The 14740-nt window shown below is 43.8% G+C and overlaps 1 protein-coding gene across 5 annotated transcripts in view; it reads right to left on the bottom strand.

Annotated features, from left to right (window-relative positions):
• The window catches only part of tns2a (tensin 2a), a 53597-nt gene that overhangs the window by 21712 nt on the left and 17145 nt on the right, over window positions 1-14740 (bottom strand). For all 5 annotated transcript variants that reach the window (XM_070967570.1, XM_070967572.1, XM_070967571.1 and 2 more), the window contains exon 3: window positions 14587-14624. In XM_070967570.1, the coding sequence (XP_070823671.1) occupies window positions 14587-14624 (38 nt within the window). The remainder of the gene's footprint in view (window positions 1-14586; window positions 14625-14740) is intronic.

Raw genomic sequence — 14740 nt, 5'->3', positions numbered from 1 at the left:
AAGTCTAAAAAATATTGCCTTGTGAAGAATGTTGTTTGTTGACTTCAGCTTGGCACTACAGTGACATGGAAAAGCTCCAGCACCTCACTCCATGAGAAACCACAGCTTGCTGTTTTTACAGTTTGGTTTGACACCGGTTTCCCCCTGCCTCCAGTCTTTAAGTCAAGCTAAGCTAACTGTCTCCTGGCTCCATATTTACTGGCAGATATGAGAGTGATATCAATCCTCTCATTTAACAATTACACAAATGTCACGCTAATATTATTACATTCATAAGATATTACATAAAGACTAAAATATTCAGTCTGGCATAGACTGGACCACTAGTAAAGTACTGTAGGCATTCATTCTAGTGCCTCAAACAAGGCAGGGGACTAAAACTGTGCAAAAAGAAAGCATAATGTCCAAATTAGTTCAGAAGGAATTTTGGGGCATCAATCAACAATAACTTAACTGTGTGCGAAAAAATTATGACACTTTAAGCTTGTATGTCAGTTTGTCAACTACTGCCGGGAATGCTTCCCATCTAAGATTAAGATAGTATTTCAGCACTATCAGACAACTCAGCAGTGCAGCTTAAAGCCAGACTGGGGGAGGAACACAAAGAGCCACATGATGATGAATCGAGCACAAACACTGTCTGTAAAACCACTTAGATGTTCTTAAGGACCAAGGAAATAGACGTACAACTGATGTCGGAGAGCATGTTTACGACAGACAAGTATGTGCATACGTGAAGCCAAATACACAGCTACACAGCTGAAGGAGCAGTGACACACACACACACACACACACACACACACAGACTGAGTGACACATCTAATTCCCATGTCTGTTATGGGCCTACAGGTCAATGAACTGTGACCAAAGGAAGCCGGAGCTGGACAGCAGCCCTAATGAAGGGGGCCGAGGGCCACAGTCATGCTTACGTAACGCACACAACACATGGACACACACACGTGCCCGCACACACACACACATAAAGCAGTGTTCCCGCTACATAGCCCTTTTTGGACTGTTTATTTGGACACAGGAAAAGGGCAAGGGCTTGTGTATATCTCATTGTGCACAGAAGGGAAGTTACACAGGCCCTGAACCTGGGGGTGTGTCGCCACAGTGTGTGTGTGTGTGTGTGTGTTGTACAGTTCGTGTTAATCTTTCTTTCTTCCCCTCTTTCTTTAGCATCAGACTCAGTCTTCTGCTGAAGCTTGTGAGTAACAACAGACATCAACAGGAAGGCAGAGGAACAGATAATGAGCTAAAATGAGACTTGTGGTGTTTGACAGAAGTCGCAGGAAACAGGTTCATCAGCTATCAAATGACTAACGGGACAATGTTCCTGTATGACTCACTGGGAGAATTTATGTTTTTTTCCACCTCCGTAGGGAAATGAATCTCAAATCTTATCCTGTGTTGTGGTTCTTTTTTATCCCCAGTCTGAACCCAATAACTGACTCGATAGGTTTCGGCTGGGTCAGGCTCTAATTTCACTGAGTTGCCTCTGAATAAAGCTGTTCCTTTTCGCTTTTTTTTTTCTTAAATGAGAACATGCGAAACAATGCATTGGGTTTAGACAGCACGTCTAAACGTCCCCACTTAAAGTGACATTCAGCGACATATGAAACTCATCTACCATGATAAAAATGTGCATTTCAATCATGTCCATGCTCTTTAAATACTACAGGGCTGGGCCTGATTTTGGGACCCTTCGCATGCTGTACCCTTCTTCTGTCTTTCTGTTCAACAACTCTAAATTTCAAACCCGCATGGTAAGCAAGCAATTACCTCCTTCCTGTCCCGGTCAATTTCATCTTTCCCTGTCTTTACTTTTTGACTATTTTTTTTCTCTCCTACAGTCCTCTTTCGTCTTCTAGGAACAGCCTGCACAACTGCCAGTCTTTCAAACTTTCTGTTTTCATTTTACATTTATTTATCTCAAACTTTTGGGCAGAGCAGCCTGCAATAATGAGCAGATCGATGTTAAGTGTCTTGGTGAAGGACACAGACACAGACAGGACATATGTTTCACATCTATCATTGGGAGTAGGGTTGAAGACCACTGAGACTTGGTATTTCTCAGGATAAAAAGGCCTGAGACTGTGAGACTTAATCATAATCAAGGTCAACTGGGCCTGCTCTGCATTTGCACATGACACAGAGCATGACAGATGTTTAATTAGTGAAGTGTATGATGTTGAACATCTGTTGGAAGCATCTGCATTGATCATACTCCTCCACTCATTTTCAAACCTTTATTTTGACACCTGCAGCTACTTCTCATCTGCTGTGTTGTGCTAAACGAGCTATCCATATTCTCCATCTCTTCTCTGTGATTTGACCTCGTTCTCTCTCTTTCTGTCCATTTATCTCACTCTCTTCAGTCTCTTACTTTTCATCTATCCAGTGCTGAGAATTACTGCATCTTTGTCTCTGCTTTCCCACTTTATCAATCAAACTGGTGAAACTGCATCTGTACTTCAGAACCTTATAAAGCAATGACGGCGGTTAGGGGTTAGGGTGATGGAGAAATATATTTTTGAGTGAAGCTGCCGTCCCATGAGCATACCAAGAGGGACAATTTAAACTGGGAAAGTCCTGGGAAAACTGGGAAGTTTGGCAAGTGCTGTATGTCACCGGTTGAGCAAACGCCTCATTCTTGCTTCGTGGGCTGGACGTGCACAATGTTCAATAGAAGCTATGCCACAAAGCTTCTAATGAAATCTGGTGGTATTGTTGGAAAATGCAGCGATTCAAATTGCTTCTAACAAGAGAAATCAAAACCTTCTGGGATCATCCACTGGTTCCAGTTTCTCCTCACTGCTGGAAGTGGTCCATACAGCCCACATTGTTTCAAACTTCAGTTGTTATGACTACAGTTACCCAATTTTGACTGTGTAACCTTTCCTGCTTTCATTTCTGAATGCAGCATCAAACAGGCATTACCTGGGCTGACGCTGCCCATTGACCCATTCTTTCTTCATCTCTAATCTCTTCCATTTACTCCTCTACATCCCTCTCTTCCAGTGCCCAGTGAAGGGGCCTGCTGAGGGTGGCTGTTAGGCCAGAACTAACACACCACACCAGATTCCATCTCCCCAGGCCAACACTTACGCACAAACTTCCTGCTAATAGACCTCCACCCATCGCTCTCCTTCTCTTTTCCCTCTTGCCTCCTTTGCCTGTCATCCTGTCTACCACTCTATCTGGAAGTTCATTTCTCCCTTCTCTCTCCCCCTCTTTCTCGACTTGCTCCCTCCATTATTCATCCCTGTCCATTTCCCTCTTTATGTGCGCTTTTGCTTTTCTGCTGCTGTTTTGTGTTCTTGCAACTTTCCTCTTAAGTTATGTCTTCCATCTGTCTTCCACATTTTGTCCTTTCTACTTCCTCACTCTTGTTGCTGCTCCTTTTAGTTACCTCTCCCTCTTCTTGTTCTTACTCTAGTCTCTCAGTCCAATTTCTCCACATTACCCTCTCTCTTGCATTGTTTATCCTCTCCCCCTCTGCTTCTCTCGATCTCAATACTTCCTTCCTCTTTTCTTCTCGTACTTGTCTTTCTAACAACCGCCTTCCTGTTTGTCTTCCTCTCACCTTTCCAACTTCAGACCAAGCTTTCTTGAAATCTTTTCATCCACTGCACCTTCCTTTTGAACCTCCAATGCTCTTACGTCTTCATGATCCCAGCACTTGTGAGTGTCCCAGAGCTGGAAGGTCACGTTTGATCCGCTGTGACCATCAGTCACCAAACACTCATGACGAGCTTGTTCTAACTTGCTCCGGATTCACGTGCAGCTTACATGTGTAAAAGTTTTTTCATATAAGGAAACACTCTGTTTCATTCTTTTTCTCTGTACATCCTATTTCATACACTTGTCCCCCAGCTCCTCCTAAAATGCTGCCCTCCGCGGCCTCCTCTCAGGTGGGTCCAGCTGGCAAGGCTCAGAGAGCCTTGACCCCCATAACCCTGTCCTCCATGACTCTACCTCACCCCTCCTCCTTTTCTTTCCCTGCCCTCTTGCCTCCATCTGCCAGCCCTCTGTCCTCTTCCTCTCAGTCCGTTTTGTTTTGCTGCAGTGGCCCTGGCTCCTCCAGCTCTTTACATGCTCTTTGATCCATCAAAGCCAGAAGAAGCATAACTAATGGATAATGCACAGCTCTCTCCTCTCAACGCATGGCTTAAGAGCTGTGGGCTCTAGGAAGCATAACTAGGGGGTGAGGTAGCAGCCTTGGTATGTTATTAGTGTGAGAGATGGGTGTGTGAGGTCAATGTTTGTGAGTGTCCGTGACAGTGTGTTTGAGAGTGATTCTGTGTGTGTGTGGATATAGTATTCAGAATAAAATATGTTGTTTATGGTATATAAACACCTAAAATATACTGTCCATATGACCCATTGCTTGCCCCACCTTCTACACTACATATGCTACTCTGTGATTCAGTTACACAGCATTCAATCTGAAAACCTTAAAGAAAAAATTTAAATGTTTCCTGCTATACAGCAGAGATTTGCATCTTTTAAGGCACTTTTGGGATTGCACAGATGTCTCCTTTCTTTCTTTCAGAATTATAAAATGTTTGACGATCGTGAAATCAATGTTTAAATCCAACATTTACACAGACTGTACTGCTCCAGTCTGCTCTTCTTCGTCCTCACTGGGACATACGTTGACATTGGCTGCGGCAGTGGCCACACAGTCTGTGGAAACATTCCCTAAGGTTTGTGTAGGCAATGCTACATGAACAAATCACGGTGTAACTAGAAAGTGGTGATGTCACTAATGGGGCAACCCACTGCATGCCCTGTTGCCATGTGACTTAACTTGGGTCACTTAGGTAAGATGCAATAAGTGAGATGGACAAAAACAACATCAACTGAAGCACAATTAAAGTCCTGCAGCAAGGATTCCAAGTTCACTGAGAGCAGGTACTGAGACGTGATGGTCACTACATCTGTGAGATCCTGATCCAAACATCCTGCTCCCTGGTTACATATGAACACAGCACTCATGCAGCATTTCCTTTGATGGTTAGCCTTAGGCTTAACAGTCTTCTCATTCCTTAAGTACCCAAGGGAGAGCCAATCGGAGAGCACTGACGAAAGCTGCAACGAATCAGCAGTGAAAGCCAATGCTGGCTGTGACCTTGTGAGCTTCATCATCACCATCATTGGTGAGCGAGCTATAGAAGAATACAGCGAGCCTTGAAAAGAACAGAGCGTGGTGATTCTTGGAAAGATAGGACCCCAGACAGTACATTTTTCTCCTGTTTGAAACACCAATGGTGATAAAGGTATGTCAGCATCAATGAAGCACCTACAGATAACTGATTCATCAAAACAATACAGACACGAAAAAGACTGCAACAAAGGACAAAGCAAGATCACCAACCACTGCCATGCTAATTTGCACGCATTCCAGCTAACTGCTGCGTAGAGAGTTTGAGCAGTATGGTATACAGCATCGTTATGTCTTACACCTGTTTTTTGTCATAGTTCAAGTTCCAAATAGATGAAGGGTAAAAGGAATGCGCTGTATGCTAAAAGCTGTCCCAGTCCATTAAAATCATTCTAAAAAGGAGAAAAAGAAGTCAAAAGAACTTTTTTTTTTACCATAATTTCAAATTCAAGTGTGTTGGGGCTGAGGGTTGGCAATCGCATGCTCTATTTCTGGACACTGCACATGTATCCACCTGTTGACTTAAGCCTTTATGGTTAACGTGGGTGGAAAATACTACCTTTGCTCTTACCCACTCTGTCTATATGTAACATTCTCTGTTTCAAAGCTGGAAGGGGAACACTCGGTGCTCTAAAGATGATAGAATCCCTCTTACTCCCATGCTCGCTGGCTGCAGTTGTGCTGGAATGTCAAATGGTTTGGAAAGTAGTTTGTCATGTGGGTTATACGCAGGCTTTCTGAGGATTTCTGTAATAGTTACCACTGTTCAGTTTGTCATACTCTTGCAATTAAGTAACTCTTAAGTCCTATAGCTTCAGAGTTCTAGCACAGTAACTAAAGTTACAACAAATATGCCATCTTCTGTTGACTCCATGCACACATGGAAACAGAACTTTGACAGACATGTAACATTAAGACAAACTTAAACCTTTTTATGGATGTCTGGCGGTCAGAAATGCAGATGGTCTGTCTTTTGCTCAATCCTGCAAGATCGATTTAATGGCAGTTTTGAGAGTTACCTGGCTTAGCTTTATAACTCTACTTTAAATGCATCCCACATGTCAAATGCCTCTTAATCATGACGACGTGGACTTCAGAAGAAAACCAGAAAGCACCCAGCCTAACACAAGGGGACTTCAAGGCCACGGCTAAGCAAAAACAACACCTATGGGTGAAAGCACATGTACCCTCTGGACATAGAAGTCCCATATCACACTTTTACTGCCTTCCTCTATGTGACACCAGCTAAACAAAGCGTCTATCTCTGTTTCGTCTTTCTTTTTATTTTTCTCACTGTTCAGCACGTTTCCCTTCTCTCACTCTTTGTCTCTTGTTCCCACACTTTCTTTTGACCCCAAAAGGAAATAAAGGGGTCTCTGTCTCTAGCTGTTTCATTTTTGCTCCAAGCAGCTGAGAGGGAGGCCGAAGATATCACAGGTCACATGGGTCCCTGCGGTGGAGCTTTAATGACCGAGTGGGATGCAATTCCCTGTTATGGAGCTGGAGGTCAACAGTTTTGACTACACTAACTACGCACTCATGCACAGATATACTCATGAAGTCATGCAGATGGAGGGCACAAACAAGAATGCCTGCTTGTTGCTTGTATACAGGGTTTCTAGATATACGTAGAAGAACATACACACAGTTAACCACAGCGGTGTTCTCATGCACGGATCTTCATCCTCCTCCCAAGCCAAACAGCTGGAGGCTCGAAGCCAGACAAAAATAAACGTGGGTAAATAAACAAAGCAGGAAGACATGGGTTGGGATGAGATTGGGAGAGATCAACAATGGAAAAATCTCCTGAGAACCAACCAACACGGGGCATTATTACAGATCTTCAGTCCTCCCATCCCTGTCTGCCCTCTGCGGTTGATCTTCCCTCAACTGCCTCTGTCATACATCCTGTTGAGGCAGGCTCAGCTGCAATTCCCCTAAGCACAACGTCCTCTCCTCTTTCTATATTTGCAGCACCCTTCATCCTAAACAGCATTTACCATATGCTCAGAAATGCATTCACAGACAATGTGCATTGTCAACAGTTGCTTTAGGGGCCATCACCCTTTGCAGTAAACCACAGCATATAAACAAGATGACTCTGTGGTGAAAGATGGTTTTGTCTTCCTGTAATTTTTTTTCTTCTGTTTATCATCTCATTGAGGCCTGAGGAGAGGAATTTAGACAGATGGGACACAAGACAAGAAGACACAAAGACAGGAATACCCCATTGGTAACAGGCACACATCTGGTGGATCCCTGCAGGAAAGTTTTTGTTACACTGAGTAATATCAGTAGATTGGGAACTAAACTGCAGATCTGTGGACACGGACTTCGTATCAGTGCTTTTGACTCAAAGCAAACACAACAGTATAACAGTCCTATCACTAAAAATCTGTGACTCATGTGCTGCACCAGTATGAGTATCAATATTTAAGATCCCAGCTAACACAGACATCCAAACGGTCTCTTCCTGTTAGATTCAAGATAGGTCAAACCCACGGCCAATTAGCGAGGCTTATCCCCTTGCTGGTACACACACACATGCTGTAGTGGACTGGCGAAGTCCCAACTTGGCTAACTTAGCTGTCATGCTTATGGTTTTAACTCTCATCAACATCGCTCACTCACTTATTTATTCCCTTGCTCAGACCGTGCTCACCGCGCACACGCACGCACGCACGCACGCACGCACGCACGCACGCACGCACGCACGCACGCACGCACGCACGCACGCACGCACGCACGCACGCACGCACACACACACACACACACACACACACACACACACACAGCTTGAACGCAAAACATGCCAGCCTATCTGGGCAATTACCAGAGCTGTCTGTGATAAAGTGGAGACTCCTTTAGTCAGGAGAGACAGCCATAGTCCATGTAACGTTCAAATGATACATTTGGATCATGTTATCCTGAATGACGCACACTGAATACAGGAGTATTTGGTGAAGTGCAGGCCTGCAGGAGGGAAAACCATAGGCCTGGGATAAAGGCCATAAAACTCTAACCAGAGATTACTCACTATTGATGTCAATCCAATCCCCCCAAACTACATTTCTTTGATGGTTTCTACCACCTTCTGTTATCATTCAGCAGGTTGCTCACAGCAAACTGAATTAATACTGTGATACCTAAACTTTTTGCCATGTTTTCAGGCTTAAAGCTTTGGCACTGCAGAACACTAAAAACTAAGCTGTGGCTGACATGTTTTCACAGCACTGAGTGACATATTCCTACAGGAAGTGACGGGAAGTCTGCAGGGTGAGGGGGATGTTGGGTCAGCTGTGATGTTGAGCTGCATGTTGGGAAAACACGGAATATGGTGCACTTTTTCAGCCATTACTCCATCGTTCCATCTCCTCATCGCTTCCTCTGTTGTGTTTCTGTTAGCCAGAAAAAAAAATATGTTAAAGTATGGTAGCCTTTAGGAAAATGGCTCCAGGAAAGAAAGAACATGGTTCAAACAGCATCACAGAAAGAGATAGTAGTTTGCAGACTGTTTCCTCTGCTGTGAATGCATTTTCTACTAAAATAGAGAGGGCTGGGGAGCAGGACTCTAAGCACAACTGTCTTGATGAAAGGCTTTGATGTTGGAGAAACATCAGGAGGGTTATGTTGCTCTTCCTCTCATCCCTGCATCCTCCCCCACTTCCGCTCTGTCTATCTGTACTGACATCCTCTTTTTGTAAAGAGGAGCAGGCAGTACACACAGTTCACAGGTCAGTGTTCAGTGGATAAGGACAAGACACAAGGATGAATCCTGATTTATAGAGGGGAAGCAGGGATTGTAATTACTGTGATACACAGCTGTGCACTGCCAACACACACCATCTATAGGATGGCTTACCAGTCAGCCATTTTTCCAGTCAGCCCTATGAAGAGGACAATATTAAGGTTTGTTAGTCTACCCATCAGTCACTCACTAAAGTGAAGAGTCTCACTAATAGTCTGGTGAAATCAGTTTTCAGTTTTCAAATTTCCTCACCTGCAGTCTGCAAAGAACAATAACAACAAAAAAAGAAAAAGAAAGAAAAAATTATTGGTTATTGTTTGGTGAATTTGCTCTCTGGGTTTGTGAGACTGTGCATCACTATTGGTGTCTGAAAAACAGGCCGTAGGATGTGTCTCTTTGCTGGTCATCAAAGATTCGTCACTGAAAGGTCTGCATCTGATTTTTTATTCAAGGTCAGAGGTCCAGGATCGGTGATCACAAAAATAATATTGAATCAATGAATAAAGTCACATCACTGAGGGAGACAAGGTTCAGACAGTCCATATTTGTTTCTGACTCATACATTTTCGATTCAGGAGCTGATAGCAAATTCCCTGGCTTACAACAATGCCAACGATAGGGAAATAAGCTACATTACAACCACGATCATCAGTACTTTCAATTTCTCACAAAATGAATGTCATTTTTATGAGTCAATATCAGTGTAAACAGACAGAAAATCCAAAATGATATCTAGATACTGAACTAGAAAATGCTCTCGGACCTGCACCAAGGAGGCAGTCAGTGCTAAACACAAAATGCACAGTTCAACTACCAATGAGAATGAGTCCTTATCCCAACACAAAAACTCTTCAGGATCCCAGGAAGCAAACAAAAGTAGCCAGTTTGAGATTCAATGTAACAGTTGGCCAAGGAAAAGAAATCAAAGTGATGCCTCTTGTGTCTAACAGACAAGCTTTGTGACACTTTGACAACTCTGGACTTACTTTCCGTAGTCTAGCCAGTGCCCTGTAAACTATGAATTACGGATGTTGCCAGGGGTTGGCAAAAGCGGTTTCATTGTCAGGGTTGAATTTTCTGAATTCATTAATCTATCTGGGATTGATGCGAGTTGTGGGCCGGGTCTGGATTGACTTGATGTTTGGTCATGGTGCAGACTGAGCTCCGAACTTAAGGAAACCCTGATCTAGGTGATGTTAACTTCAGACAGTTAACATTTACTACAGCCAGTAAGAGTCCAAGAGTTTCTAATCAGCCTTGTTAGAAAGGCTGATTAGATTGATTAGTGACACAGCCTTGTCACTGTGAGCTGAGCAGTCAGTCAAACAGTCTTGGAGTTTTTTTCCCCGGCCAGCGGAAATGCCTCCTCTTGCTTAATTAGACAGACAGGCCAGTCAACTTGTCACGGGCTGCATTTCACTAATTTTAATCCTTCCTCCTCCAACTGTTCCTCTACAACCCCCCTATGCCTGTGTATTTCCCCAAGCTTCCCTCCATCTCTTTGCCCCACAGCCAGAGTCATTCTCTCGTTCCCCAATTCCCTGTGGACTAAATGTTCCACTTGGGATCAAAGATAAGTAGGAACTGTTCTCTGAGAGAAGAACATGCTGAAATAAAGCTGCTTATGGCCTTCTGTGTGTGTGTGTGTGTGTGCACGCGCGCTTGTGTGTTACAGTCTCTGTGTGTTTTCAATAGATGGGTCAGCCAGAGGCTATTGACCTTGTGGGCAAAGAGTAGGGAACAGAGTGACAGGAGACAACCAAAAGAAAAAACATGAACTCTACATGGACTACCTATAAGTACCAGTCAGTAAGAATATATGAGGGTTTTTCCAGAGAACTGGAGCTGACACACTGATAGGATACCGGCCTACGTAGTAGTGAGATGATTTGTCACCGAGCTTTTACGGCAACACCAGCCGGGTGGAGATGTAAATAGAAGTCTGGTGAGAACGGGATGGTTTACAGATGACTAACAGACCTCCAGATGTGTGAGTGCACGTAAACACGCACAAATACACTAAATCTGCTCATGGAGGAGGGTAGAGGTGGTTGATTCATATACACGTTTATAAGCAATAACTGCCAAATGTGAATGAAGTGTGAGTGAGTTAACACCATGAGCACAGGTTAGGACAGCTGTTTAGCACAAACCAGGCCACTCTCGACAGAAAGAAGGCCAAAGCTAATGAGCTCGGCAGGCAGACAGCCAGGATCTGTTATTTAGATCTGTAAGGGGGCTGTGTCTCTATCCTTACAAAGCAAGTATGTGCTTTAGAATTCACTGTATTACAGATGGATGCCATCCCAGCTTCATCCTGCCTCAGATTTCTCTCAGCATACAAGCTTAGATAACAGCTGAGATGGACACAGCAGCCAGACCCCCACGCCCTGCCTTATCTGACCTCTCCCTTCCTGGGCAGCAGCGATGGCTATCGCTGTCTAACAACTAGTCAACACATTAGCACACATCAGACAGCTACGGTGGGGCTATCAGACAACATCCTGCTCCTTTCTGTAATCAATCTGAACAGTGAACCAAGTTTATCCAGCACTTCTGTACAATGAGAAATCGACTCAACGGCTATTCAACATTGCTGGTGCAATTTAAAATATCTACTGCAAATTAGGGAATGCAAGTATCCACACTAGTTAGTATCTACATTTTCTCTTCAGCCCCTTTTGTATCTTAAACAAATAGTTTAACATTTTGGAGAATGTGCTTTTTTGCAAAGAGTTAGAAGAGAAGACTGACACTATTCTCATGTCTCACCCAGCAGCCAGTTATGGCGCATTTCCATTACACAGTTCCAGCTCTACTCGACTCGGTTCTACTCTACTCTGCTTGGTTTGGTTGAGTTTCCATTGCAATTGAGTACTTCATAGTACCTCCTCAACGTAGGTGGGGTCGTCATACCACGGCTGCGCGAAACTGCCATGACATCAATTTGTACGCGACGCAAACAGAGCCGACAAACAATGGAGGACATTGAGGCGATGTTGCATTTGCTGCTCGGTTTGTGGTCTGGAAAAGTCTGGACCTTGTCGCCGGACCACGGTGATATTTTACGAGCAGCCATTTCCCTCAAGTGGGAATAAAGAATAAAGTCAGCGGTTGCTGTTGTCCGGCGTTACAATGGAGGGGGCGGGATTGTTTTTCCGGTGTTGGATGTCGCAGACCAGTGACGACACTCTCCGGCCAATCAGTGGCCGACAGGCTGTTGACGTCACACATATAGTATCACTTCTACTCGCTTGGAACCTCGCCAGAGCAGGTACTAAAAATAGTATTGGGTACCAGGTACTATCCCTAATGGAAACACAAAACAACCGGTAGCTTATCTAGCCTGGCCCTGTCAAAAGGTAACAAGCATACTAAGTTATTCTGTCTTTATTTAACTGCTACAAACTTAAGCATGAAAACAACACACATGGTTTTATCTTTGGACAGGACCAGGCTAATTAGGCTGTTATCCCCTGGTTCCAGTCTCAATGCTAAGCTACATTCACTGGCTGTAGCTTCATATTTAGCCTACAGACATGACAGATGTATGGATCCTCTCGTGCAACTTTCTGCAAGAACGTGAACGAGCATATTCTCCAAAATGTTACTCTATCATAAAGAAACATACAGATGACAGTAAATTGAAAGTTAAAGGTTACAAAAAACTAAGAATATCTCTCTTCCATCCATCCATCCATCCATCCATCCATCCATCCATCCATCCATCCATCCATCCATCCATCCATTCATTTTCTACACCCGACCATCCCTTTCAGGGTTGCGGGGGGCTGGAGCCTATCCCAGCTGTCAAGGGGCGAGAGGCGGGGTACACCCTGAACCGGTCACCAGTCGATTGCAGGGCAATATACAAAGACATACAACCATTCACGCTCACATTCACACCTAAGGACGATTAAGAGTCACCAATGAACCTAATGAGCATGTTTTTGGTCTGTGGGAGGAAGCCGGAGTGCACGGGAAGAACATGCAAACTTCATACAGAAAGGCCCTGCCCGACTCGGGGATCGACCTTCTCGCTGTGAGGCACGCACACTACCTGTGCCGCCCATATCTCTCTTCCTTTATATGAAAACACTGTAACGTTCACATGCTTAATAACATGGCCAGAAGCACAGCAACAAAATAGACATCCCATATCACAAGTTGTCCTGATTTTACATTTTATTGCGTGTGTTGTTTCAAAGCCATCCTTTCATGTCTGAACTCATCCTCAGGGCTCTCCTCTCCTCAGATAAAAGACAAGGAGATGGAGCCATGCTTGAGGAATGAGGCTTGTCTTTGCCACATGCTTTTGCCCTTGGCTTTCGCTCTTTCGCTCTTGCTGCCTGCCAAGGCTCCCTGCCTCAGCCTCGACCCCCTCTTCATCACTCTGGCCATGGCTGGCATTCTCCCCCTCTGCATCCCTCTGTCTATTCATTATACCATCCCTCCATCAATGAGCCTTTCACAGAGGCAGCAGAGTGGGGTTTGAGCAAGGCTTGCAGTTCTTTCTGAGGAATGCAACTGGGCTGCCTTCATATTAGCAGAGATCTGCAGACTTCTGTCCTCACAGAACCACTGTCATGTGTCTTTTCGCACCTCACTGGCATAATAATCTGCTAACTGACTCAGACACGCAAGTCCAGTGCAGTCACATCAACATTTATGAAGGAGGATGGCTAACTCCCAGGGGCCAGTCCCTGGGAGGCTGGTGAACACTGCACATTTAACTTTACGTTAACACAGTGATCAATACCGATTGATTTTCTTAATATTAAGTTGTATTAATGACATGACATGTATACTTTATACCGTCTATGACCACAACATTAGAAAAGAGACTGACAATAAAACTACTTTCACATCCTCAATGTGGCAGGATTTACAGGACTGTGAAACAAACAAGAAGATAATGTTTCCATGACAGCTGTGTCCATAACTATGCTTATATATATAATCTATATTTAAAGATTTTCTTCGAACAAGAAGATGTGTTCACTGTTGTTTAATTTTTCTCATATGTATCCAGTTCTTCTGAACATAACAATGAAAATGCAAATTAATGTGCATTTTATCCTCTATTTATATGCAAAATTTGAAGTTGAGCACATCGAAATGAGGAGTTGGTGGTGAAAAATCTCCAGTTTGGTGCCATTAAATCACTGCAGAAGAAAAGGGTGAAACGAGATGACATAATTACAACAGTGACACCTGACAAGATGGAAAACCATGTAGAAAACATGATGGAAATATGGACTTTGTTTCACATATCAATTTGAGGAACATTAAAGTCTCTTCATGGCTCCAACTTGGGTGATGAATGAGATTAATGCGTCACGTACATCATAATATATTTACTGCGTTTCCATTGCACTTTGTTTATACCAACAGACCAGCTTTAACACCTTGGCCAAGCTTAAAAATGATTCTGCAATATTTGTTGGTTTTTTGCCTTTTTTCCAGAAAATGTGCATGTAAACATGAAACACACCTTGATGGCAGATGGAAATGCACAGAGTATTTTCTATGTTGCATATTTCTATCTATGTCTCCCGCCCCAGCTGATCACAGCACTTTCAATACTGTCCATGGCTGCATCACTACAGATTCCTCTATTCATGTTGAGACCACACTCACAAGGGACAGGTGTGAGCTGGATTCTTACCTTAGCCTCACACTTCCTGTGGGTAGCTGTCTTGCATACTGAGAAGAAGAAGAAGAAGAAGAAGAAGAAGAAGAAGAAGAAGAAGAAGAAGAAGAAGAAGAATGGGAGCAAGGAAGGAGGGAGGAAAGAAAACAAGGAGACAAAATGAGTACTG

The sequence above is a fragment of the Chaetodon trifascialis genome, chromosome 8 (assembly GCF_039877785.1).
Source record: "Chaetodon trifascialis isolate fChaTrf1 chromosome 8, fChaTrf1.hap1, whole genome shotgun sequence".
Lineage (NCBI taxonomy): Eukaryota > Metazoa > Chordata > Actinopteri > Chaetodontiformes > Chaetodontidae > Chaetodon > Chaetodon trifascialis.
Note: the sequence above shows the minus strand (reverse complement) of the source record. Positions and strands in the feature narration are given on the sequence as shown.